Raw genomic sequence first — 27,742 nt, 5'->3', positions numbered from 1 at the left:
GCAGACCCTGACTTGCAATAACAGCTGTACTTCCTCATGGCTGCAGGACTCAGGCAGGGAACTCCCTACTCTGAGCATGTCGGCTCATCTGAATAAATCCAGGGTGGAGGGATGGTAACACGTGTGTGCCTCGCAGCGTTGCTGGGCTGGTGCTTCTGGCGTTCACCAAGTAGCACCTCCCAACCTGCCTCCCCAACACGAAACCAGATGAGGGATCCTGGGGCCCAGAGAAGTGCAGTCTCGCCCAAGGTATCCCTGGCAGAGATGGGACCCAACCCCAGCTCCTCCCTGCCCCTGAGGCACTGTCTGCTCCTCCGTCCAGGGGTCCCGATGGTCTTAACAGGGCTCTGGGCAACAGACAGGCAGGGGGCAGTGTGTGGGCCTGGAGGCCAGTCGGGGGAGCCGGCCAGGCAGGTGGGACATCTGTGGATCCGTGGGCACTGGAGCCAGCTCTGAGCTCCAAGCCAAGAGAACCAGTCTGGGCGCTGCCGGCTCGTTACAGAAACGTTTAATAGTTTAGGAATGCGTACACTCTGGCTCTGCTAAGTCTCCATAAAGGCAACTTTTCCATGTTTTAAAAAATAGATTCGCTATAAAGATTTATATATTCATAAATAGGCAATGTGAAAAATCCCCAAATGCAATGGCATCCTTGGGCTGAGGCCCTCCCCACCCCAGCCCAGGTGCAGGCTCAGAGGTCTCTGAGGCCCCAGCCTCGGCAGCCCTCCGGGGAGAAGTAACTGCATTCAATGTGAATTAGGAATTTCCTCCAGCTTCACGCCTGCTGGGGCCTGTGTCCTTGAGCTCCACCCCAACACCCACCCGCCCTCTGGACCGGGCCCACCTCTCTGGCTCAGGAGTCAGGATCCCTGTCCCTTGCTTGTCCCCCTCCCGGGAGTATAAAACACCAGCCTTCCTCTGGTCCTTCAGCCCAGGCCACAGACCGCCCTCCTCCGCCCGATGGCTGGGACACTTCCTGGCCCTCCTGCCGGGCTTCCCCTCCTGGCCCCTGACCCCTGATCTCACCTGCTCCTGTTCTTGGGTAACTTATAAACAAAGGAAGAGGCCCTGGGAGAGGGAAGAGGCGGGGCCGTGCTGTCTTACACACTTCCCCGTTGTCCCTTGGCCAAGTCCATCCGTCCGGGCCCATCTGACAGAGGACTTAGGCCCAGAGAGGTAGTGAGGCCCCTACCTGCCAGGGCACCCCAGAGCAGGCAGCCAGCAGTGTGCCCAGGGAGGCCCTGAGCGCTAGCATTTGGCTCTGAGACGGAGGACGGGAAGCCTCCGTAGGAAATGGCTTCAGCCCAGGACGGGAACCTCGCAGGCCAAGGGTGGGTAGGGAAGGAACGCATTCTTGCCAGGGGGTACGATGAGCAAAGGACCAGCTGGTCATCTGTGGGATTCTAAATGGCACGTATTCAAGGGCAGGGTCGGTAAGGTGGGCAGGGCAGGAAGGGGTCTGCCTGGACAGAAGCTGCTCCTGTGGGCAAGACGGTGCAGGGGAGAAGGAACGGAGCTGTGTGAGGCCTTGGACACCCGCGTGAGGATGGACATCCCGAGGGCCCAGGGGCGACTGGAAAGTGTCAGGATGGGGGAGGGACCTTTCATAGCTGCCCCCCTCACAGCAGCAGGATGGTGCCTGGGCTGGTGGAAGCCCAGGCCAAGGAGGTCAGGGAGGCATCCGGGGGGCGGGGATGGGGCCCATCTGGGCAGAGGGGCCGGAGGCACGGTTGTAGGGTGGGGGAGAAAGTGGGGAGCCCGAAATGACCCCTGAGTTCTAGGCTACAGCCCTGGAGCGAGGCTGCTCCGTGTGGAGGATGGGTGGCAGGAGACCCACTGGGCCCTGGGATTGTGAAAGGAGAGAGTGAAGTGCTGCTTCCTTGGTTCTGGGTGAGGAAGGGCCACCGTGAGGCCACCTCCCCTGTGCAGGGTTCCGGGCACAGGAGTAGGGGGATGGCTCACAGCCCAAGGTGGCAGGTGAGCCCGTCACCGGTGTTTCCTGTACCTGTGCACCCTGGATGCGGACTGCCGGATTCTGCCGGCAGCCCGGCAGGGCTCCTTCTGGAGGAGGTGAGCTGGGGGCCTCCCTCCTTCCCTAAGCCCTGTGAGGCAGCCCTGGGCCCGGGGTCAGTACCTGTGCTCGCTGGAACTGGGGCGCAGTCCCGGCCGCTGCTCCTTGCGTGCACCCCACCCCCCAGAGCAGCAGGTCTGTGCAAGGCAGTCTTCGTGAGACTTCTCTCCCAGCTGGGCCTGGACTGAACACCCAGCTCTGCCCAAACATCAGCCCCCTGCAGAGAGGTCATGGGGCTGGAGGACCTCTGCCCTTGGCCTGAAGGGGGCCCCTCTCTGGGGAACCCCTCAGTGCAGGTGGAGGGGCTGGGCCCCATCCCATTAGCAGGGACGGGGGAGGGAAGCCAGGCAGCCTTCTTGCTCCCACTTGCCAGCCCACTCGGCCGACAGCGGGCTGACCCCTGCTCAGCAGCTCCTGGCCCGTCCAGGCCAGCGTCCTTCCCCTCCAGGACCAGGCTCAGCCTCCGCGGCTGGAAGGGCCAGCAGCCCTGCCTGACCCGCCTCCTGGGGCTGCCTGGCAAGGTCTGACTTCCTGCTCTGTGTCCAGGCCTGCCTGGGAGGGTGTGACGCAGACCAGGTGCTGGGATGGAAGGCAGGGAGCCCGACTGCAGCTGTGCGGCACCTCTGGGCTCTCAGGGGCCCTGGGCTGTGTCTCCCTGATGTGGCCTCGCCCATGGCTCTGAGAGCAGCTGATTTCCTGGGGCCCCACACTGGGGCGGGGGGCCTGCAGGGCTGAACTGGACTGATGGGAGCGACTGGGATTGGCCTGGGAAGACCACCTGCTCCCCCAGTCCAGTCCCTGCGCTCCTCTGAGCTGTAACCAGAAAACGGTGCTGCTTCCAAGGGCCCCAGTGACCCTGGTGCCCTGCTGTCTAACCTCAGTGTCCAGCATATGCAGAGACCATTAGAGTGGGTGGGCCCAGACCCAGGCCTGCCGGGGCCTCCCCTTTTCTGTGCGGGAAACTCTCTAAGCTGGTCTGGGAGCGGCGGGGGAGCTGGCACTCTGAACGTGGCACGAAGGATCTCTGCAAGTCAGGTGGGACAGGATGGGCTCAGGGGTGCGAGCGTTTACTTTTCCCTTAAATGTCCGCACTCCTATCTCATTCCCACTAACCCCCAGCTTCCGAGAGCCAGAGCTAAAGGATTCACTGCTTTTGCAACCTGAGTGGCAAAACTTTGGGCCCCAAGCCAGCAGACGAGCGCTGTGGGCCGTGACCCACCGTTGTCCGGGTGAAAAGGAGAAGCTCCATGGAAATGGGAGAGGGAGGCCCGGCTGAGGCAGGAGCTGGCCTTGAAGGAAGGAGGGAGGTAGGGAAACCCCGGGACGAAGCTCAGGACTGAGTCTGCTGGGCTGTTGCTCCTGCACAGGAGGCCCTGGAATGCCCTGGGAGGACCCGGAGCTCCGGCCACATCCCTGGAAAGCAACACCCTGCTGCGGCCTCGTGTGAAACGGTCCTAACCAGGCAGCGTGTAGCCCGGGAGGCCCACTCCCAGCCCCTGGGCCAAGGTCCACACCGCTGGGCTCGCGCCAGTCCTGGGACGTGCCGCGTGTGGCGGGGACAGCAGCTGGCTGGCAGGAAGGGCCCCACACCCTACCCTGTGCCAACAGGGCCTCCCGTGGGAGGAATCCTGCTTCTTCCTTCCTGGAGGGCAGTGCTCCCATCAAGCATCCAGGCCACAGGCGGGGTAATTCCAGGCCTTTATCTGGCTGGCCCCCGGGAGGCCAGGCCTCAGCTGGGCGAGGAGACCACAGGGCGGGAGGAGGTGGGGCAGCCCCGCCTGCCTGCCCTGCACCCCGGTCAGCACCCGCAGCCCCAGCTCTCTCCGACGTCCTTGCTGTCCAGCTGGATGTGGTCAGTGCCCTTCTCGCTGAGCAGAGGGCCCCCGTGCCGCATGACCAGCTCCGTGGCCACCCTCACGAAGGCCTCCTCCACGTTGCTCGAGTCCTTGGCCGACGTCTCGATGGCGCACAGGATGTCGTGGTGCTCTGCCAGGCTCTGCGCCTCGGCCAGCGGCACCTCCCTCAGCTCCCTGAGGTCCGACTTGTTCCCTGCGGGGAGGTGGGGCAGTGGTGAGGCCCAGGGCCCAGGTGGGCGCGGCTACAGCTAAAGGCAGCGAGCCGGGAGAGTCTATCTTTAATGCTCTTATCCCATCCTTTAGTCCCTCATCTCATCTCTTCCTTATCTTTGCCAGGGGCCTGTGCATTTTACTGCTTTTTCCTAAGAAATAGAAGCGGGAAGGTTTGGTGAAAAGAACACGGTGCTTAGAGCTGGAAGAAGACCTGGGTAGAGACGCCAGCTTCCTGTCACCTGCTGTGTGACGCTCGGGTAACTCACTCCATCTCTGAGTCTCAACCCCTCATCTACGAGGCCACCTTCTGCAGAGCAGACATTAAATGACACAGTGGACACAAGCTAGCACCTAGCGGGCACTCCACCAATGCTGAAGTTAAAGAAATCTGGCCTTGCTATTTTTTTTTGGCTAAAATTTTGTCATTTTTCGGATTATTTATGCTCTCATGTTTTCCTTTGGAATTTTTTAGTTCTCTGTAAGATTGTGGGTTTTGATTATTTTGCTTTGCTGGTAACGAGAGCACAGATTACAGCTGCCCCTGAGAGCACACCTTTCCTTCTCCCACGAGGTATGAGATGTTTCATTATGTTTTGAATAATCTGGTCAATTGCTCCTTGGTCCAATTTCTACAAGAATTTTTTTTAAGTCTCTAAGTGATTGACTTTTATAATCTGATTATAGGGACAAAAAAATAGATAAGCATCTATGATGATCTAGGGACTTCCCTGGCGGTCTAGTGGTTATGGCTTGTTGCCTTCACTGCCAGGGCCCAGGTTCAATCCCGCGTCGGGGATCTAAGGTCCCACAAGCCACGCAGAATGGCCAAAAAAAAAGAAAAAAAAAATCTACAGTTTCTTTGGTAACCTTAAACAATGCAGCAACCAATTTCAATGTTAGGAGCTTATTTGGATCCTGATTTCAACAAACTGAAAAGAAAACCACATGTGATATTTATGAGCAATTATAAATCTGACCCCAGATCAGCTAAGTTGATTGTATTAGGAGATGTCAGTACGTTTTAAATGTGAAAAGCGTACTGTTATTATATATTTTTAAGTGTTTGTATCTTTTATAGATTCATGCTGGAACATTTGCAAATGAAATCATTTGGTGTTGGGGTTTGCCTCAAAATAATATGAGGTTGGGGGAGGGGCCGAGGGCTGAAATGACCGTGGACAGGACTTGCCGGCTCTGCTGAATCTGGGGTTTGTTACGCTATTCCTTTTATGTCCTTGTATAGAGTGCTCTATGATAGAATGTTTTCTTTTAAAAGTCCTGGATTGGGAATTCCCTGGCAGTCCAGTGGTTAGGACTTTGCGCTTCCACTGCAGGGGGCCCTGGTTCGATCCCTGGTCAGGGAACTAAGATCCTGCGAGCCGAGCGGCGTGGCCAAAAAAATAAAAAACTAAAAAAAAAAAGTCCTGGATGAAAGGGGAGCATCAGGCCACGTAGGGAGGACTCCCTTCCTGCCCAGGGAGTCCAGTCCGCCTAGAACACCCACACCCCAGTCCAGGCCCATCTGCACTCGCTCACCTTAGAGGAATCAGCCTGACTGTTGGGACGAGCACCCCAGGGACCACACACATGGTCCAAAGCTTCTTGAATCCAGGCCCGAGAAGTTTATGCAGGAGGGAAAGGTAAAATGGAGGCCACGGCACCCCCTGCAGCGGCGGTTCTCAAAGTGGGATTACTGTGTCACCCGGGAACTTGTTAGAAATGCACATGCATGGGCCCACCCAGTGCTCCCGAGTGAGATGCTCTGCGGGTGGTGCCGGCGTCTGCCCTCCACCAAGACTTCAGAGTGGCTGGGAGGGGCGTGGACACCTGAGAAGCACTCCCTGCAGGGTGGTCGACAGAGCAGGCCACTGAATCACGATCAGCCACGTTTACATGCTCACGGGCTATGTGGACGGGATAAATGACTTCACTTTTCTGACCCTCGGCCCCGTCCCTGACACATGAGGAGCAGGCAGGGTTACGAGAACACACATGATGAAGACCGAACTAGCCTGGACCAAGGTGCGGCCGCGTGGCGACCGCTTCCTGGCCTGCGTCGTCTCATTTCCACTTTGACTGACTTTACAAGTGATTAGCAGGATCCGAAGTTTCTTTTTTTTTGGCCGCGCCTCGTGGCACGTGGGATCTCAGTCCCCTGAGCCGGGATCGAACCCGTGCCCCCTGCAGTGGAAGCTCAGAGTCTTAACCACCGGACCAACAGGGAAGTCCCCGAATTTTCTAGATCATGGTCCTGGCTCTGCTCCTACCTGGCCAAGCTCAGCCCTCTCTGTGCTCTGTTTGCCCTTTGTTTAGAAAGGAGAGAGAGACTGAGACAGACAGACAGACGGGTGGACCGCAGGGGCCCCCGCTCACCGATGAGCAGCTGCACGATGTTGGAGCCCGCGTACTTCCTCACGTCCTCGATCCAGTGAGGCACCGACAGGAAGGAGCTCCTCTTGGTGATGTCGTATGCCAGGATGGCCCCGTTGGCGCTGCGGTAGTAGCTCTGGGTGATGGTGCGGAAGCGCTCCTGGCCAGCCGTGTCCCAGATCTGCAGCTAAAGGAACAGGGGTCCCGTGAACCCGGGGGTGCAGCCGAGCGCAGGGGACGGGGAGGCCGAGCCCCCAGACCCACTCCCAAAGTGCTGCTTCCGGGGGCAGGCCACCGGCCACAGCTCGGCAGGCCCCACGTAGGACGGGCCAGAAGGTGGACAGAGCGGAGAGGCCTTCTGAGCCCTTGGAAGGCAACTCAGCGGCCTGAGCAGGACGGGGGGAGCAACGTGGAGGCGGGCAGCCCCGTTTCCACCTCCAGAGTCCCAGGACAAGGGGGTGGGTTCTGCACCGTGGCGGGAAGCACACTGGACCCTGAATCCTCTCTGCCCTGGACACCAGGCTCACTGCTGGCGCCATGTCTACTGCCTGCCCCTCTGGGCCGTGAGTGCCCGCTGCCCCCACCGTCGGGAGGCCCCCAGCACTCGGGCTCTCTGTTCTGCCTCAGCGGCGCCAGGGAAGATGCTCACGCTGGGCAGGGACGGCCCGGGGAGGCTCCTCTCAGGCGGCCTCTGCCATCAGCTGGCGCAGCCTGCTAACCCTAACCCCGGTCCCAACCCTCCTCCCGCCCAGGTCCTCACTGCACCAGCACCCATCAGGGCCACTGCCGGGCCTGCCTGGATGGGCGCCCGGCGGGGCGGGAGCATCCCTGGCTTCCAGCAGCAGCAGCAGCAGGATGGCGGCAGAGACCCCAGGTAGGGCGGCGGAAGCTGGGCCAGGGGTCAACCTGGATGGTCACTGTGCCCGGGCCAGGAGGCTGCGCCGCGGAGGGCACCAGAATGGGCGGGTCCAGGGCTCTCAGCGGCTCAGGGCCTGCCTTCTCTGCTCCGCAGACCACAGGTGCTCGGGGCCCTGAAGGTGACATCCTGAGCCGCAGGCCATCCACCCTCCTCCACTGGCACAAGCACTCTGGGTGCCTCTCTATCCCGTTCTCAAGGGGCGTCCAGGGTGGGGACAGACCCAGAGGCCTCAGACAGTTCCTGCCGGCAGGGCTTCTGGCCCTGGCACTGTGGAGGTGACCACCTCTTCCTGGGCCTCACAAGAGGGGTCCACCGGTTGATGCACTCTGGGCCACGACTCGCCAAACCAAACTCCCCGCCTGAGACGTCCCATTTGCTCCGCAGGGTGAGAGGCTCCAGGAAGCAGGCCCCGGGGCACAGCTCACGCAGGGGTGACGCGAAAGGCGGGACCTCGGCACCACACCAGCCTGGGATCCAGACGACCTAGGACTCCCCTCCACACCCCAGAGGGGAGCATCAAACACAGAGGCCAAGCAGACACGGGAAAAGGCAAGTTGGCGGAAATAGAAACTAGGCAGAGTTTCTCAAAACAATCTCCAAAATAATCATCAGAGATAAGAAAAGGTCCATGAAATGATAAAAGAACACTCTTATTTTAAGTAGAGGGAACATTCGGAAAGGAAAAACGAGCTCTTGAAAATTAAAAATATAACATAAATGAAAAATGCAACGTAAGCGTTGGAAGATAAACTTGAAGAATTTCCAAGTAGGGGAAAAAAATGCAAAGAGATGGAAAAGAGAGAAAAGGAATTGTGGAGCCAGCCTAGAAGGTCCACCGTCAGGATAGTAAGAGTTTTGGAAAAAAAGAATAGTAAAATCAAAGAAATGCTTCAAGAAAATTCCCCAGAACTGATTGAAAAGGCCCACTAAGTACACAGTGGAGGAAAACAGACCCACACAAGACACTTGGCCTTGGGAACTCAAGAACAGTGAGGAAGAAGAAAGGACCCTAAAAAGTTGCAGGGAAAACAAAAGAGAGAAAGGAAAAACGGGTTTGAAGGCTTCACAGGAAAGACCCATATTGCATTAGACACTCAATGAAACGATGCCTAAAATTACAAGGGAAAATAATTTCCAGCCTAGAATTCTCCACCTAATCACTGAGTCAAGTGCGATGGTTTACCAAAGGCATTTTCAGACATAGGGACCTCAAAAAATTTACCTTCCTGCCACCCTTTCTAAGGAAGCTGCTGAAATCAACCAACACGAAGAAAATGAGGGATCCAGAAGGAGAATTCAACTCAAAAGAGAGGCGAAGGGAAACCCCGGGTGGTAGGGAGATCCCGAGACAGCAGCCAAGCCGCAAGCCAGGATGCGGGGCCGGTCGGGAGCCTCCAGTTCCGGAAGAGTATCTAGTGGCCGTCGAGACCTCCCTCCTTAAACAACCGGGAGACTGAGAAAAACACGGGAGGCTGCTGTTTTCAGGATGTAAACCACACAGCACGAGACCCTAGTCCTTGAAAGAAACAAAACTCATGGAAGGCGCCTCACGATTGCCAGCACTCTACTCAGGACGGTCTTCTGACCACAGGACAGGGGGCTAGACTCCAAGCAGGGCATGGAGCCTGGAGCAGCTGGTGGGACTGGAATGAGGAGCGATGAGGGGGCGGGGGGGTCCCTGGTGGGTCCTAGCCCGCGGGCTCCGCGCACAGGGTGAGGCTCCCGGGTTCTAACCAGACAGCGGCTCCTCCGGGGGTGAGAACACACCAGAGGTGGAGGCTGAACAGTGCTGGGGGATCTTCCAACCCAGCCACGGGGAAGAGGCCTCCTTAGGACCTTGCGAAGGACCCAGATATTGAGCTGAGACATCAGGAAGGCTGTGCCCTACGAGTGAGGACCATGGCAAGAGGCAGGCCTCCCGACACCTGCCCAAGAAACCCTAAACCAAGCTCTCAGGTTTGGAGGCCGTGTTCTGTCAAGGCGAAAGGCTAGAGAAACACTGTCAGACTTGCATCTCTCTGCCCTAACAGGACATGAAGACAAGCCACACAGGTTCAAGGTGATCAGTCAGTCACTGAATTGACTACTAGGACATGAATCAGTGCCCTTCCAACACGATGCAGAGTCACTAGCCAGTATCAACCAGTATTTCCAGTATACAATTAAAAACCTGCTAAACATGCAAAAAAAAAAAAAAATACAATTTGACCCCAAGAGAGAAAAGCAGTCAATAGAAAATGAGGCCAAAATGGCCCAAGTATTGGAGTTAGTAGACAAAGACTTTAAAGCAGTTATTTTAAATATAATTAGAGAATTAAAGGAAAATATGTTCGAAGAACTGGAGCAAAATGTCACTCTAAGTGGGCAAATCGGGAATTTCAGTTAGAGAAACGGAAATTATTTCTAAAAACATATTTTAAGAGGGTCAAGATTCTAGAACTGAAAAGTACAGTAAGTGGGAAATTCATTTGATGAGCTTAGCGGCAGAATGGAGACAGAAAAAAAGAATCCGTGAACTTGAAGACACATCAATATACCAAGTAGTTAATCTTTGATTAAATAAGATCTTAAATATTAAGATAAGCCTCCGTGAATCTCAAAAGATTGTATTCTTCTGTAAGAAGAATATTCTCTAGTCACAGGATATTCCTCTAGCCACAGAAAATCTAAAACAGAAATTAAGAACTTCCTGGGAGAGACTTCTTCAAGAAGATGGAACTGAGAGGCAGCAAGACATTGCGGGGACAATCACACAGTATGTGGGGTAGATGGAGAGGGTGAGTGTGCCCCTTAGGGGAGGATTTGGAGCCGAGTTAATGGTACATACATAGACCCCACGCAGAAACAAGATGATCACGACCACCACTATATGAAAGATAGTGCTACATGGCTCAGCCGTGAACAGCTCTCACTAACCAAAATGTGTTCATTCAGCCATTTCAACAGCGCTTACTGGACACCTGCTCTACGTTCTAGGTACCAGAGAGAGCAGAGGAAGCAGATGCAAATTCCTGGGCTCAAGCTTACAGTCTAGGGCAGGAGACAGATGCTAAGTGAGATAATAATATGGATATATATTTGTTTATATGGAAATACAGAATATAAATAAAATATCATAAAATAAGTAATACAATAATCAGTATGCTAGATAGTGATAAGATGGAAAAAACAAGCCGGGGAAGAAGTTATCAAGTATGGTGAGGAATGACGTTTTAGATAGGAAGGCCTCATTGAGATAACAGTTGGGTAAAGATCTGAAGAAAGTTAGCTAGCTGTGCAGATGCCTGCGAGACAAGCATTCCAGGGAGAGAGAGAGAGCAAGTGCAAAGGCCCTGAGGCAGAGACTTGACTGGTGCACGAAGATCAGTGTGCTGGGAGCAGAGTGAAAAGGGAGAGAGAAATGAGGGATGACTGAGGAATTGGGCCAGATCATGCAGTGCCCTGGAGACCACAGCAAGAACTTTGTCCTTCACCGTGAGTGAAGGGGAAGCCAGGGAGTTTTGAGCCAATCAAATTTATTTTTAAACAGGATCACTCTGACTACTGTATGGACAACAGATCAAAAGAGAGCAAGGACAGGGAATTCCCTGGTGATCCAGTAGTTAGGATTCCATGGGTTCACTGCTGAGGGCGCGGGTTCAATCCCTGGTCATGGAGCTAGGATCTCGCAAGCCGCGCAGCCAAAAAAAAAGAGGAAGGACAGAAACGGGGAGCTCAGTTGGACGGCTGTAGCCATAATCCAGGTAAAAGACGACAGTCGTAGCAGTGAAGTTAGGGAGAAGTGATCAAATTGGGGCTATGTTTTGCGAATAGAACTGAAAGGAACTTAATGCTGATCTAATCAACATTACCACACACCTCTACTGGGAGGATGCAAAGTGTGTGTCTGTGTGTGTGCGTGTGCGTGCGTGCACACGCGTGCGTGTGTGTGATGGGGGCTAGGGTAGTGCTGAGAGTTAAACCCTCACCTTCCAAAGCAGGAAGTCAATAGATGATGCGTGTACCTGGGGGAGGAGGGGTAGCAACACAAGCAAGAGAAGGAGAAACAGAGAAGAGCCGGAAGTGGTTGACCCTAGAGGCTGGGGGCAGAGGGGAGTATCCGGAGACCAAGCGTTGTTGAACCATCATACACAAGTGTAACCGATAACAATTAAAAATAAAAACCCAACACAATAGCTACAGATTACGGTATCTGGGTCAACCAACTCGTGAAATCTGGACAGTAATGGAGGAAATATTTTTGGAAAGTAGGTCCTTCTCATGACTGGTAATACTCTCATCCTACTTCCCCACATCAGAGCCAGGGGAAGAGAAAAGCAGGGTCAGTGCTCGGGCCCGGCAGCCTGAGATGCTGAACCAGTCCCGTCACTTCCCACCTTGGTGTCTGCAGGCTAAAACCTAATTCACTTTTCATCTGTCAAAAAAGGTGCCGTAAGGGTGAATGATAGACTCAAGTGTGCTCAGAGCCGAGCGCAGAGAAGGGGCTGGATAAACGCGTCCCCTTAACGGTATTACTGAGCTGGCATCATCTGGGGCTGGCGTTTTTAATACACGCCAAGGAGCTTTAATGCAAAGTGGAACACGTAAAGGGCTCAAAGAAAGGCACAGCGGGCTGTGTGCACGGCCACACATTTGTTCATTCAGAACGAACTGAACGTCAGCCATGTCCCAGCCCCTGCTGGAAGGACTGGCAACGCTGCAGGGGGTGAAACAGGAACAGAGTTCCCTTTCCAGTTAAAAGGAGGCAGAGGAGAAGAAGGCCAGTGGGACGCTTGCAGAGAGGGGGGACGAGCACCCTGAAGAAAGCAAAGATAACGGGAGGGCCTCCCCGGACAGCACCTCCCAGCGTGGTCACAGAAGGTGGCCCCTGGGCTGAGGCTCCTGCCAGTCGTGGGGACAGTGGTCAGGCGCAGGGGACAAAGGCCCAGAGGCAGGACAGAGCCTGTCTGCCACGATGGAAACACAGCAAGGGCGGCGTGGCCAGATGGCAGCAAAGCAGCACCCCGGAAGGCGAGGCCGTCGGCGGTGCCGGAGCCACGGCCTAAGGTGGGTGTTACTTCACCGTGGTGGGAGACGGGGGCAGATCGTCCGAAGCAGGGGATGTGTATCAGACGCCTCTCATTCCACTTCACGTGTCTCAGCAGCACCCTGTGCTCTAGCCATTGTCACAGTAACCAGCCAAGCACAGAAACAGCCTTCGAGCCTCCCTGATCCTAGCCCGGGAGGCCCGCTGGAAACCACCGAGCACTCGGGACTCGTGACCCAGATGAGAGGGACCCGCCAGCCTATGGACGGACACTCAGCCAGTGCAGGGCAGGGGATGCCGGGCCCGATCAAGCCCCACTTGTCCACAGAGGGACCAACATGAGAATGCAGCCTCCACAGCCTTTCCTCCCTTCTCTGTTCTAGAAACAGATGAGCTCCGCGCACACTCTTGCCTACGGCTGTCCTCAGGGAGCCCAGGCAAAGCCGGGACGTGCCCCGACTTATGTCTGTAAAGCTGCCGGCTGCTGGGTGGAGGACGGTCCTCCAGAGGCGGCCCTATGGCTTGGCCCGAATGCCCGCTGTGTTCCAAGAGCTGGGTGAAGGCAGGCTGGGAGCGGCCCCGCTTTCCGGGCAGCTAAGCACAGCTCCTCCACCAGGCAGGGCCCCAGGGAGGCTGGTGAGAAGGTTAATGAGGCTTATCAGACACCTGAGCTACCGGAGACCCAGACGAGCAGAGCAGCACCGTCCTGAGCCATCTCCTGGGCAGCACAGGCCCGGGCTCTGCCTTAGAAACCAGAGCAGGGACTTCCCTGGTGGCGCAGTGGTTAGGAGTCCGCCTGCCATTGCGGGGGACACGGGTTCGATCCCTGGTCCGGGAAGATCCCACATGCCGTGGAGCAACTAGGCCCGTGCACCACAACTACTCAGCCAAAAACTTAAAAAAAGAAAATTAGAAACCAGAGCAGAAGTGCCGCGTGGACGCAGTGGGGACCTGTGCAGGGGTAGTGCGGGGACCCGCGGCGGGTGCCGGCCTCGCCCAGGGTCTCACGGGGCTGTGGGCAGAGACCGTGAGCCCCACGTCACAGAGGAGAAAGCCGGCTCTGGAGGTGCAGTGACTGGCCGAGGAAGGCATCTCGACGTCGTGCTGGGTCCGAGCCCATCTGCCTGCCTGCTCCCCAGCACAGACCTCGGCAGGAGCCCAGCGCCCAGGAAATCACGGGTGTGGAGGCCCCTCTGCTCTGCGTTTCCCGCTCCTTCACACGCATCACAGCCAAGCCGGCGCCAGGCTCCCTGCGGACGGCCTCCACCCGCCCAGCGCCCGGCCCACGCCCCACACAGCAGCCACTGTGGAGCCGCCAGAACCCGGCTGAGATCCTGCAGCCCCTCCGCTCTCCGGCCTCCACCCTCAAGTGCATCGTCCGAGCCCTCCGCATCGCCTGCAGGCCCCACAGGCCCCGACTTCCTGCCGTCGCCCACCCCGCGTGCCCAGCTCCCGGGAGGTCGCATCAAGGCCCCTGCCTGAAACGCTCGTCCCAGACCCTCGCCATCCCAGCCCCGCACCCCACGGCCCGGCCTCAGCCTCTGCACCGCCTGGCTGGACACAGGCGTGCACGCACACTTCTTAAATGTTTACTGTCCCTACCTCACGTGGGACTCTTGAGGGCAGGGGCTGTGTCTGGCTGGCTTTCTGCATAAGCCAGGTAGAAGGTGCTCGATGAATACACGGTCCATCGGCTGGACGAGCACCTGCCTGCCAAATTGAAGCCACCACCCCCGCCCACCTCCTTCCCCACCTGGAAGTTCTCCACCTGCACTCACTGGACAGACAGACGGGGGCCTCGTTCACGGATCACACCCGAGCCCCCTCCCCGACGCCCACCTGCCACCCACCTCCCACCGGGCACATCGCCAGTTTCTCCGACCTTCCCAGCCAGCCTGTCTCATCTGACTTTGGGGGAAATTCTCTGGCCTGCTGGTACCCAGAGTGAAGTCCGGAAGCATCTTTGGGGCACAGAGGGTAGGACTGAGGCCCGGCCAGGATGGAAAAGGGCTCCCAGAGCACGGATGCCCGGGAGAGGGCAGCTGCCCCCCTCCAGCTCTGCAGGGGTCAGTCAGGTGAGTTTCAGACCTGTGGGGTGGGAATTTCAAGGGGAAGTACGGTATCGAGGTGAGGGACGAGGCTATTTTCCCTTCTAAGCTCCACACCTAACACCTCCCAGTTAACACTGTCCCTCTGGGTCCCCACACCCATGAAGGGTGTTACCATTTTGCCATTATCTCCTTTTCTAGGATAGACTGCATTCCTCTTGACCTTTTGGTGAAGTCCTACCTAACCGTCAGGGCCCCAGTTCAAGGTCACCTGGTCAGTGGAGCTTCCCCGATGCACAGGCCTAGGCCCCACACCAAGCGGACTCAGCTTTCTTTTCTTCGTGGTCCACAGCCCTTTACTCTTGCCTCTATGACAGCATACACCACAGAGGATGTCACCTGTCCCAAACTTGGGTGCCTTTGGGGGCCAGGAAGGGAACATAAAATGCAGCAAGGTGACAGAAAAGGATATCCTGCCTAAAGCAAAATTCAATAAAAAACAAACCAGCAAATCACCACTGAGCAGGCCAAACGAAACGGTTCACGGTGGGAACTGGCCCAGGGCTGTATGTGCGGGGCTCCTGGTTTGTAACTCTGCCTCTCGCCATCAAGAACGGGCTCTGGAGACTTCCCTGGTGGCGCAGTGGTTAAGAACCCACCTGCCAATGCACGGGACACGGATTCAATCCCTGGTCTGGGAAGATCCCACATGCTGTGGAGCAACTAAGCCTGTGAGCCACAACTACTGAGCCTGTACTGTAGAGCCCGCAAGCCACAACTACTGAAACCCGTGCGCCCCAACTACTGAAGCCCACGCGCCTAGAGCCTGTGCTCCGCAAAAAGAGAAGCCACCACAATGAGAACCCCACGCACCGCAATGAAGACTAGCCCCCGCTCGCCGCAACCAGAGAAAGCCCCGCGTGCAAAAACGAAGACCCAACGCAGCCAAAAATTAAATAACAAATAAAACACAGAACGGGCTCTGGTGGGGACAGACCCCATCTCATTCCTTTGCAACCTGGCGCAGAGCAGGCGCCTGACCGGGAAGGAAGCCCTCTGAGGGCAGGTCCTGCGGTCAGGCCAGTGGGAGCGAGATGAGGCTGGCGGGGCAAGGGCTGCTCTCCAGAGAGGGTTCCCATGTGTCCCAGTGGGAAGTCAATTCTGCTTAGTAGGTTAAATAAACCTAGTAAATAAAATCAACTTCACAGTTGGCGATTCAGGTCCCAGAACCTTTGTCCAGCACCATCCCTCCCGATGGAAACAGAAGAGGATTTTATCTGAACAGCCTTTCTCCCACAGGATGAGGCCGGCAGTGGGAAGTTCCTTGCTTCTTCATACCAGAAAGGGACTTTGGAAAAATTAGTTCTCAAGACAAAACTCCAAAAACTGGTTGGAGAGACCCAAATATGAGCCCCCATGCTGCTGTTCATCGTGTCTCGGAATGTGGGGAGTCTGAACCAGGAGGTGGTCTGCAAGCTACTCCCCGGCCAGCCGCTGTCACTTCTGCCTCAGTCCTCAGGGAAGAGCTCAGCCCCTGGCTTGAAAACAAGCCTCGGCCGAGAGGCAGGTGCACTGCCAGAAGCGACGGTAAGACCCTGCAAAACCTCCAATGTGTTAGCGGGTGAGACAGGCAGGAGGGGATGGAGCCTAAGTGAGGAGAACCGGGGCAGCAACACTGGACAGGGGCCGCGCGGACCTGACACAGACGCGCCTCCCAGCGGCTGACAAGGGCTGCGGACGGATTCCTGGGCCCAGGTTCCTCCCGCCCCGACTGCTCAGGATCCCAGCGTCAGAGGCAACTTTCTGTGTCCCTTGTCACCATGCAGCTCTCCCTGTAGAGCTACCACCACTGGAAGAAGGGAGGCGGGACCCCTGGTTCCCCGCCCTGCTCCGCCAGCCGGGGGACCAAGGGTGATCAGATGGCTACCTGGCATCTGTGTTTCACCTCCAGCATCTTGGGAACAGTGGTGGGAACCCAGGTGATGAAGGTGACAGACGCGCTGTGAGCCCCTCCAGGCTGACTGTGCCGGAGCTCCCTGTCTCGGTACATTCCATCCTCAGGCAGCCCTGCAGGTGCATCTCAGAGCCTTTTACAAGACGGGTCCCAGGGCACAGGAAAGGAGAGCTCAGTCTGACTCTGAAACCTGTGCCCTTCGCTGTGTGCACGGCTCCTCCACAGACCACGTCCTGTGCTTTTTTCATGAAACCCCCTCCTCCTGCAGGAATCAGTCAGCCTGTCCTTAAGTCCTGCCGGGAAGAAAGGCCCAGCCTCCGCCCATGGGGGATGTGGGCAGCCCGAGCTCCCGGTGCAGCGAGGAGGGCCTGGGGAGCTGGTGGCCCTGTGCTGGCGACCAAGGTGGGACTCACAGGTGGCCTCTTACCTGCTTGTAGCCCCTTCAGGCACAATGGGGTACATGGGGACGAAACCCAGGCAGGACGTCAGGCAGCAGTCTGTGCCCCCCAGGGAGGTCAAGAGCAGGGGTCGCAGCACCCGGACCAGGACTTGCGGCTGGGCCACCACCCAGCATCAGACAAAGCCAACCCATTCGCTCGTTGGCCCAGAGCATACCTTCCAGCATGACCGGAAGGCGGCTCCCACGCCCCACGGGGCCCCACTTCCCCTGACTGGATGAACACCAGGCCCTCTCCTGCTTGCGGGGCTGCACACGAACACGGCCCTGGAGCACAGCCCCTGTCTTTCCTCACTGGGAACTGTCCTCCTTCAACGCCCAGCTCCAAGCCCGGGAAGAGGACTGCGCATCGTCTGTGTCCTGGGCACCAGGCAAGCAGCCCCGTGACAGCACGGCACCCGAGCAGGAACCGTCCGAATTTCAGATATCTGGTCCTGCTATGGCCACAGTAAACACACGTGTGCTTGTAAGGCCGCATGATTCGGTTCCTGGTTTGGCAGTTCAGCCCCTGCAGCAGCAGCATGGACGGCACTCATGCTACTTAGGTGCTTGCACGTCTGTCGCCCCAGCCAGACGTGAGCTCCGAGGCACAGGGACACATCTCATGTGTCTTCCTTTTGTAGGTACTCAGAACAGCACCTGGGAGAGAGGAGGTACTCACAGAACAAACCCTGAACCCACTGACGTGCAGTTTCTGTCCTGGGTGTCACATGGAAACTTCCAGCCAACAACCACAGTTAAGCTCGACAGAGCACCTTCTAAGTTTCAGGTGTTTTTCCCTTTTCATCTCACTTAACTTGTCTGTTGCTCCAGAGAGAAGAGGCCAGCTCAAGGCCCTGGCTCTTAAATTATAACCCAAGAAACAAAGGAAAATGGAGCAAAAAGGAATCTTTAACAATAAATGTGAGTGGAGATCAAGCTTGGCCTCACCTCCAGCGGGGGACCTTCATCACGTCCCGCCTGCCGTGGGGCAGTGTGGGTGCAAACATTACCCGTGAGTCATTCTCGCCAAAACCCTTCTACCCGAGTGTCTCTGAACCTCTAAACTCAACCTCCAGCTTACAGAAAATACAAAGGATAGAGGAAGAAGGGAAAAGACACCACGAGGGAAACGGGAGACAAATCCAGAAGGCGACTCTTAAAAAACAACAGTCATCAAAACAGAAGTGAGGCATCGTTCTGGACTAAACCCACACTGGACTCCAGCTCAAGGGGGAAAACTCTATAAAAGACATTTTGGAGGAAGTTGGGGAAACTTAAAAATGGACTAAGTAGATGCTGATAGAAACAATGATTTGCTTAGGTATGATAACACACTGTGCTTATTCTCAAAAGCTGTATGTCGAGGTATCCAGGGGTGGAGTATCATGCTATCTGCAACTTACTTTCAAATAAAAAAATTTATATTACACATACAAAAAGATAAGGCAAATTCAGCAAAAGACAAGCAATGGTTAAATCTATGTAGAGCATATATGGGGCTCACTATGTTATCCTTCCAACTTTCCTATATTTTTAAACTTTTTCATAGTGAAAAATTGGGAAGAACAGAAGCGTTCATAATATCCTGAGAATGAAAATCTTACTGATGGGAAAAAGTACCAACTGGAGATCTTGGAAACGAAAAACGTAACTGTCAGAATACAGAAACTAAAAGATGAAATGAACATCGGAATAGAGGCAGCTGAAAAGTAAATCAGGGATCTGGAAGGTGGGGCACGGGCTGCCAGAACACAGCACAGCAGAACACGCTGTCACTACAGAGGCCAGACCCTAAGCCCAGCTCCCGCCCTGCGCAACCTCCAGAGAACAGGGAGAAGGACAAGAAGGAATGAATCGAAGCAACACAAGCAAATCCCACAGAGCTTCAGGAACACGGGACTTTTCACATTGACTACACCTACTGAGTTCACAGAGGATGAATGGGAATATCCCATCACCTGGAGAGAGTGCTTTACTCACCTGCCAGGACACACGGGGAAGGCACAGTGTCAGGTGCAGACGCACAGAACGACACGGTGAGTGTGACTTGGGGGTGGATGGAGTGCTAGGAAGAAAAACTAAGCAGGGCGAGGGAGGGATGAAAAGTAACTCAGACCTCAAAAACATGACCCAAGGACCCCGCGACAGTGTGTGGTTCCATGTACACGTGTGTCCAGAAGGGGCAGCTCCACAGAGATGGGCTGGGGGAGAGTGGAACAGGCATGACTGCTGATAGCTACCAGGCTCCTGTCTGGGTGATGAAAATATCCTAAAGTTGACCCTGGTGAGTATTCAAAACAACAGGAAAAAACACTGAATTGCACACTTTAAATGGGGGAAGTCACAGTATATGAATTATATCTCAATAAAGATTTTTTTAAAAAGGAACTTGGTGGAGTACTACTTTGGACAGGATGGTCAGGTAAGGCTGACTTACGTAAAGCAAAACAATAACGTGTTGATGTACATACACACGTACACACACACAGAGCAAACTGCCCCAGGCATCCTAGCACACGGGGGCCTTCCATCTCCCCGGCTCTTGCATGGACCCCACTCTGCAAGCTGAGCTTCCGGACCCACCTCCAGCGCAGACATGCCCCTCCGCCTCTCCCCGCCCCCCGCCCCGCCCTCTCCCTCACTCGCTCCTTCATTCAGCCAATACTGGTCAAGAGCTTATTCTGGGGAAAATAACCTGATGCAGACCGCAGAGCTGGGGTTTACATTGAGGTATTTACCTTGTGATTTCAATATTAAGGTTGATTTTTCCCATGTATTTCATCTGTAATGCAAACATGGCAGATACAATTCATAGCTGGCAAACTGAAGTTTATCCTGTGATCCACTTTTTTCATCATGAAATCATCCACTGTTCGTGTCCCCACTACAGATTTAAAACCCGAGAGCAAAAAACAAGTTAAACCAAAACAATAAAAGTGCTTCACTGAAAAATATAAACAGAGTATTTTTAATTAAAAAAAAAATCTGATTTTTACACTGCTCAGACATAAAAAAAGGCAGAGGTGGGGACTACCTGGCTTGAAACTACAAGGAACTTTCCTCAAGGAAAATGGAATCCCTCAGTGATGTGGTCCAGCCTCCTCACATGGCGCCCAAGGAAACTGACATGCGTTAGGGAAATGACCCGCCGACTGTCCGCGTGAGGTGGAGGTCACCGCTGCAGGCCTCTGGGATCAGGATGAACCTTGTCACCCACACATGGCGACTGCCCTCGGGCAAGGCCCGGCCTGACGTGAGCCTGGACTCTGCTTTCACAGTCAGATCTCATCTGGGACCAAAGGCCTCCTGACAGCGTGGCAGGCTCTGCTCCAGTGGCCTCTGACCCTTCTGAGTCATCAGACCCACCCTGTGATCCCACATCCGGAAATACTTATGCAATTTCCCAAGGAGACCACTTTGAGAGGGACAGGTCCTAGCGACACATCTAAGCTCCAGGTTGTTGCCTTTTAAACAACCTGTGTGGAAAGTCACATACCTGGTCTAGGGCTACCCTGACCTCTTCCTGGGGTAGGAGAGGGAGGCCTGCAAGGCCAAGCAGGACAGGTAAGAAGGGAGGGGATGCGTATGTAACCCACGGAGAAAGGCGCTGCTAGTGACTAACGGTCCTGACTCACTACATCCCCAGAGCAGGTTGCAGACGCCTCTACCTACCAGCACTGGCTGTACGTTCAATAAAACAGCATTACGGGGCTTCCCTGGTGGCGCAGTGGTTAAGAATCCACCTGCCAATGCAGGAGACACGGGTTCGAGCCCTGGTCCGGGAAGATCCCACATGCTGCGAGGCAACTAAGCTAGTGTGCCACAACTACTGAGCCTACTCCAGAGCCCGCAAGCCACAACTACTGAAGCCCGCGCGCCTAGAGCCCGTGCTTCACAACAAGAGAAGCCACCGCAATGAGAAGCCCACGCACCGCAACAAAGAGTAGCCCCTGCTCACCGCAACTAGAGAAAGCCCGCGTGCAGCGACGAAGACCCAACGCAGCCAAAAATAAATAAATAAATTTATAAAAAAAAAAAAAAACAGCATTACGTAGGCCATTCTAGAAGGCAGGCGCTTTCTTTTGTTCACACTGGCCATAAGCACCACTTCTGCCAACTAATCTGAATTAATAAGGATTTGTTTAGCAAGCAGATGGCATCAGTATGTTGATGTGACCCCGCTAATCAAAATGTAAGAAAATGTAAAATGCAAGTGATACACGACGGCCCAGACTTCACATTGGTCCCAAACCTTTCCACGCGTGTGTTCATGCACGTGTCTGTGTGCGCCTGCGTGCGCATGAGCTCACACACGTGCGTGTGGCGGCTGGTAGTGGTAGAGGGCGTGAACAGCAATGAGGAAAAGGCGCCACACGAGGAGCTGGCAGGCAAGGTTCTGGTTCAGACCTGCCGCACATGGCCTTCATCTCCCCGTCTGTGAAATGGGGTCTCACCGGGTGGCTGCAAGGACCAGGCAGAACAGAGCACGAGAACAGTGGTGACAACTCAGGAGATGGGGGACTCAGGGAGGGAGGGCTGCCCCCTTACTACTAAGCTTCACGATCCCTCACGCCCAAAGCCTCTCTGCAAGGGCCACACAGGGCTGACAGAAGGAAGGAAAACGCAAACAGGCCGAAACACCAAAGGGATGGAAGCAAAGAAAGGAGGCAGGTGGAGGCCCTGAGCTGTGAGAAGGCCCGGTCTGGGCGATGCCACCCCCCTGTGACCCCAGTGGGCTCGCCTTTTCACACACAGCGGCCCTCCACGGCACGGACATGGGGATTCTGCCTTCATTTCATAGCTGGGGAAGCAGATCGGTACACGAGGGCAGCTGGGCAGCCAGGCTGAGAAGCTGAGCCTCCCGAGCCCCAGGCCACCATCTCTCTCTGGGGACCCACGCCCGTGTCAGCTCCCACCTGCTGATGCTCTGCTGTGCGTCAGGTCCTTAAGCTCGGGGTTGACAGATGAACAGATCAGGAGCGGTGATGCGACGTGCCCCAGGCGGCAAAGCCAAGATTGTGACCTGGGGCCCGAGGCTCTACCACTGGCCCCCTTTCCACCATTTCCCACAGCACGTGCTGCCTCGGAACTGGCAGAAACCTCAGGAGGCAGGTTCGTTTTGCCATGAGGATGATTGTCACCGACATCAAGAACAGATTTCTTGGGCTTCCCTGGTGGCGCAGTGGTTGAGAGTCCGCCTGCCGATGCAGGGGACACGGATTTGTGCCACGGTCTGGGAAGATCCCACGTGCCGCGGAGCGGCTGGGCCCTTGGCCCATGGCTGCTGAGCCTGCGCGTCCGGAGCCTGTGCTCCGCAACAACAACAAAAAAAAGAAGCACTTTCGGACCAGGAGAGCGATGGAGCGCAAGGTCCCGCAACGTGGAGCCCGGGCCCCAGGGCAGAGACTGAGCTCTGTGTGGGAGGACCCTGGCTGCCTTCCCAGCATGGGGACAGTGACCCCGACAGAAGGCCGAATAAAGGGGCGCAGCTGTTCAGGGCCAACCCGCGTGCGCGTCCCCTGTGAGGTGCACAGACCAGTTTACATAACAGGTCTTTGTGTCGTCCCAGATAAGGGTGGGTGAGCAGAACTCGGATGTGTTCAGGATTTAGAACCGGCTGAGATGGCTGAGATTTCCCGGGGGATGGGGAGGTGGGGAGGGGCAGGTTAAGAAATAATCCTAATAATAATCCCTAGGGAGGAAAATGCTAACAACAGCAACAATCAAATAATCTCTTATGTTTGTAATTCTTTGGTTTTATTCACAATAGCACTTTCAAGATAGACAAGAGATGGGTAGCATTGTCTGCCTTCTCTTACAGGGCGTCAGAAATGGAAAGGAGGGTGGTTGTTTTTTTTTACGGTACGCCCTTTTATGTCTTTGAAATTTTGAAATTCTGAACCATGTGGATGAATTATCCAAAAACATACAAGGGGAATTTTTAACTATTTTGAGCATGTCCATAGCCATCCAACAACCCTGAGAAGTAGGCAGAGCAAAGATCATTCGTTCCATTTCAAAAAGGACGAAGCCCGCGGCTCCAAGAAGGGACAAGGAACTGGCCAGGGCTAGGATGAGGTTGCAACAGACCTTTGGACACCTAGTCCAGGGTTCTCCTGCAGAGACATCACCGCTGAGACACCAGCAGCTCCCAGAGTTGCCCCCAGCTTCAGCCTGCACAGCTAGAGCCCAGTGAACTCACACAGGGCCGCCCGGGGGCCCACGCCACGGCCAGAGCCTTCCCACCAGCAGGGCTGCTACGGGAGCTGCCCAGGGCTGCCTGTTGCTCTGTTAGCTGACAGCACCCTGAAACTCCTTGGGGTTTCCACCCTCATTCCTGAAAATCTAGAAAATGCCCAACTCCATTCGCTTCTCTCCAAGTGCGGTGACCACAGTTGTCTTTTCGCTAGAGTCATTAACATGCAGATCTCAGGGTCATCGTTACGAACTGAGAGGGACTCAGAAGGGTAGTCAAGTGTAAAAATAGGCGCTGCAACTAGGAGCCAGGGAGACCCTGGGTTCAAAGCCTGGTTTTGCCACTGACTTGTGTGGGGCCTTGGGCGTGTCGGTCACTTCCTTTATTGTGGCCTCAGCTTCCTCCCTATAAATAAAAATCAATGAACACACAGGTAGTGAGCACCGTGTGTCTGACACTATTGTAGGTGTGGGGATTCACAGGTACGCAAGGCGGTGTCCACTTTCAAGGAGCAGAAACTGTACGGGAGAGAACCACAAACAAGGGAATGTCAAGTCCTGGTAAATGCTATGAACCTACCCCGTAATGGGACGGAGGGGCTGGGAGGTCAGGGAAGGCCTCTCTGAAGAGGTGGCCTGTGCAGTGACAGCCGAATGATGAAGCAGCTGTTACATGGGGATCTGGGGGTGGAATGTGGCAGGCAGGGCAGCAGATGCAAAGGGCCTGAGGCAGGCATGTTGGAAGGACAGAAAGGGCCAGTGAGGCTGGGGACTGAGTGTGGGGCAGAGGCAGGGAGATGAAGTGGCCGAGGCAGACAGGGGCCCAGCTCTCCAGGTCAGCTGTTGGGATGTCATTCTGGTCGCAAGAGAAAGTGACTATAGAAATAAAGGGATTTAATTCAATCTGTGATGTTCCCCACTTTTAATTTTTTTAGCAGCAGAACTCTTCAGTCAAGGACATGCGGAACCTCAATATAAAACTGGATAAAAGTAAGCTAGTTAAGGCCCTTCTGACCCTGCGGTCTCTCGGCCTCCCCGCTTCAGTCCGCAGCTCCCCAAGCACAGAGCAGCTGGAAAAGCGCTAGGTGATCTCTCTCTGAGGTTCCTCAAGAGCTAACAAGAGCCAGCAAGCACAGGACCGGCGGCTTTGAGATCCTGCTGGATGCTTTGCTGGACCCCAGACAGGCCTGGGAAGGTTTTAAACTCAATCCCTGATGTGAACATGCTTTCTGCAGAAACAACGACGACAAACTCTGGTTCCTCAAAGGTTCCAGTTAAAAACCACAATGTTGAAACTATAGGGACAGAAAAGAGCTCAGTGGTTGCCAGGGCCTGGGGTGAAGGGAGGACACTGACACAAAGGGACACGGGAGAACTTTCCGGGTTGATGGAAGGAATCTATGCTCTGAATGTGGTGGTGGTGACAGGACTGCATAGGTTTGTCAAGGTTCACAGAACTCGACACCTGAAATGAGGCACATTTACTGTGTGTCAGCTGAACTTCAATAAACTTGATTTCTTTAAAATCACATTGCTGGAAGACACCCCAGAGATAGTTTATGGGTGAGGAAAAATGACCTGCCCCCGCTGAGTCCCAAGAGCCCAGCACCCAGGGCCAGGGAGGCTGTCCTCTCACCCAACCCACCCAACTGCAATTCACAGCCTCTTCAGTGCCTGGGCCTCAGGATTCTCTGGCTGCAAGATCAAGAAGTAAATACTTGCACAGGCTTTCCCACTCCATGCAATCAGAAGCAGCAGTCTGGTGTAGGGAAAGACCCCAACGCCCTGGAGTCCGAAAAGCTGGAAGAAAACTTGCACGTCTGTCACTTCCCAGCTGTGTGCCTGGGGAAGCCTGCCTGCCCCGTGTGAGGTGGGGTTAATCACAAGAACACATCTGTAAAACAGCTGGCACACATCAGACTCTTGAGAGGGGTGGCCGCTGTTAACTCTTAGGGGGGTTACCATGCCTACACTGCTCTCCTGATCCCAGAACCACCGGGCTGCCTCCCAAGTAGAACAATCTGAAGGTGACTAGCAGGAAAAGAAATCTCGAAGTGCCTGCCCTGCATTGCATAACCTGTGCTCGGTACACAGTGCACCCAGGGCTCCTGCACAGGTTATCTCGCCAGGTAAACAGGAACACCCAGCCCCTCCTTGACCACCATCAGCACCGGGAGTGGGGAAAGGGGAGGGGAGGGGGAAGGGGAGGGGAGGGGGAAGGGGAGGGGGAAGGGGAGGGGGAAGGGGAGGGGAGGGGGGAGGGGGAAGGGGAGGGGAGGGGGAAGGGGAGGGGAGGGGTAAGGAGAGGGGAGGGGGAAGGGGAGGGGAGGGGGAAGGAGAGGGGAGGGGGAAGGGGAGGGGAGGGGAAGGGAAAAGGGAGGGGAGGGGAGGGAAGGGAGGGGAGGGGAAGGGGAGGGGAGGGGGGAAGGGGGAGGGGAGGGGGAAGGGGGAGGGGAGGGGAAGGGGAGGGGAGGGGGAAGGGGAGGGGAGGGGGAAGGGGAGGGGAGGGGAGGGGAGGGGAGGGGGAAGGGGAGAGGAGGGGGAAGGGGAAAGGGGGAGGGGAGGGGAAAGGGGGAGGGGAGGGGAAAGGGGGAGGGGAGGGGAAAGGGGGAGGGGAGGGGAAAGGGGAGGGGAAGGGGAGGGAGGGAAAGGGGAGGGGAAGGGGAGGGAGGGAAAGGGGAGGGAAAGGGGAGGGAGGGAAAGGGGAGGGAAAGGGGAGAGGAGGGGAAAGGGGAGAGGATGGGGAAGCGGAGAGGAGGGGAAAGGGAGAGGAGGGGGAAGGGGAGAGGAGGGGGAAGGGGAAAGGGGAGGGGAAGGGGAAGGGGAAAGGGGAGGGGAGGGGGAGGGGAGGGGAGGAGAGGGGGAAGGGAGGGGAGCGGGAGCAGGCAGCCCGATTGTTTACGCCTATCCTTCAACTCGCCACTTCCCCGTGGCTGTTGGCAGCGTCTCAGGGCACAGACTTATCCGTGGACCCCATCCCACAGCCTTCCCTCGCCACCTGCTCCAAAGGGTGGTCCCGAATAATGACTCAAAGCTGCCTGCCACACCTTGTTCTTTTTTCCTATCCTAAGGAGATTCAAAACACACAGAAACCCAAAAGACTGTTAAAAAAAGAAAAGAAAAAAAAAGCAACCCTTCTGGCAGGGAGTTTCCGCTTCCCCTGTCACATCAACTCCAAAGGCACCGTGTGCATGGAAAGGCTTTTGGCTGACGTTTTCTCCATGCTGGGTCGGAAGGGAGAAATTATCCCAATTTTGCAGAAATAAAGAGCTAAGCATCCTGCCAAAAGCCAACCGGTAGCAGGCCCACAGCAGCCCAGGGAGGCCCGGTGCCACAGTATCGGGGCTCACGGGACTCAATCACCCGGCGCCACCTGAAAACACGGAGATACCAGGAGATGCCCTGGCCCTGTGCTGCCCCGCCCAGGGCTCTTAGGAGCCGTCCCGGAGTCGGTGGGAACTCAGATCCACCAAAGAGGGCAAAGGATTTCCGTCCGGCGCAGTTCAGTTAAGTTCCCGAGCAAGAACAATGGTCTCTCACTCCGTTCGGGAGAGCGGACACCCAGGTTAAGAAACTGATTCACTAATCACAAATATTAGTTATCTGACCACTGCCAGGACTCTGTGGCAGCCACATCCTGCCGGTTTAGTGCGGAGCCACTGCCAAACCTCGGTCCTCTCCCCCACCTTCCGGGGCCCGTGAAGTTTTCAGTTCCTATCGGGCTGCAGCTGGGGGAGGGGACCCGGGCCGCCCCGGCCGAGTAAAGTTCCACCACCAGGTCCACAAAGAGACTGCAGGGAGGCGTGGCCAGGCCGGAAATTCTGACAAAAAGTTTTGGCCCTCCGGTCCTAGAAGCAACTACTTCCTGGTCCCTCCTAGTCGTGGGGGTGTCCCTTTCTGCCTGGGGTCCCCCCCCCGAGGGCCGAGCTGGGGCCCTCGACCGCGGTGGGGCGGGGGTAGGCCTGCCAGGCGCCCCCCGTGCCCGCACCCGAGGCGCTCTGCCGCCAGGCACCGGAGACGCTATTCTGGAGCAAAGTCCCCCAGCGTGTAGCTCGGAGGGCAGGGCCTCTCCTCCGCACTCCCCCCAGCACGCGCACCCCAGCGCCCCGAGGCCCGCGCTCTGCGCCCAGAGGCCGGCGCCAACGCCCAGGCCCAGGCCTGCTCGGACAGGGGGCCAGAGGGGACCCCAGCCCCCAAGGACCAGTCGGGTGCTCGCCGCGGCCCCCGACCCCGACCCCTCCGGGGAGACCCTCCAGGGCCCTGGCCGACCCCTAGCGCCATGGGGCCCGGCTGCACGGCGGCCCCGAGCCGGGCCTCCCACCTTGACCCGCTGGCCCTGGATCTCCAGCGTCTTCATGGTGAAGTCCACGCCGATGGTGCTGCCCTGGCGCTCGGAGAAGACGCCTGTCTTGAAGCGCTGCACCACGCACGTCTTCCCCACGCTCGCGTCGCCCACCAGCACCAGCTTGAACAGGAAATCGTACTGCTCGTCCGGGTCCCCCGGGCCCGGCCCCGCCATGGCCGCGGGAGCCCAAGGGCCGGCGCTCCGGACGCTGGGGCGGCCTGGGCTCGCGCAAGCCGCGGGCCGCCTGGCGACGTGGAAGCGCCGCAACACCTGGGGAAGGGGCGCCACCGCCCGCCGGCCGCCCCG

At 56.3% G+C, this 27,742-nt stretch overlaps 1 protein-coding gene across 1 annotated transcript; it reads right to left on the bottom strand.

Annotated features, from left to right (window-relative positions):
- Positions 1–493: 493 nt before the first annotated feature.
- Positions 494–27,742, bottom strand: RAB43 (RAB43, member RAS oncogene family). Its single transcript, XM_060307679.2, has 3 exons — positions 27,413–27,742; positions 6,514–6,697; positions 494–4,120 (listed from the first exon to the last, which is right to left on the bottom strand). The coding sequence occupies exons 1-3, from the start codon at positions 27,608–27,610 to the stop codon at positions 3,870–3,872; spliced, it is 633 nt and encodes a 210-aa protein (XP_060163662.1). The 5' UTR covers positions 27,611–27,742; the 3' UTR covers positions 494–3,869.

The sequence above is a fragment of the Globicephala melas genome, chromosome 11 (assembly GCF_963455315.2).
Source record: "Globicephala melas chromosome 11, mGloMel1.2, whole genome shotgun sequence".
NCBI classification, from domain to species: domain Eukaryota; kingdom Metazoa; phylum Chordata; class Mammalia; order Artiodactyla; family Delphinidae; genus Globicephala; species Globicephala melas.
This window is presented reverse-complemented; position numbering and strand designations above follow the sequence as displayed.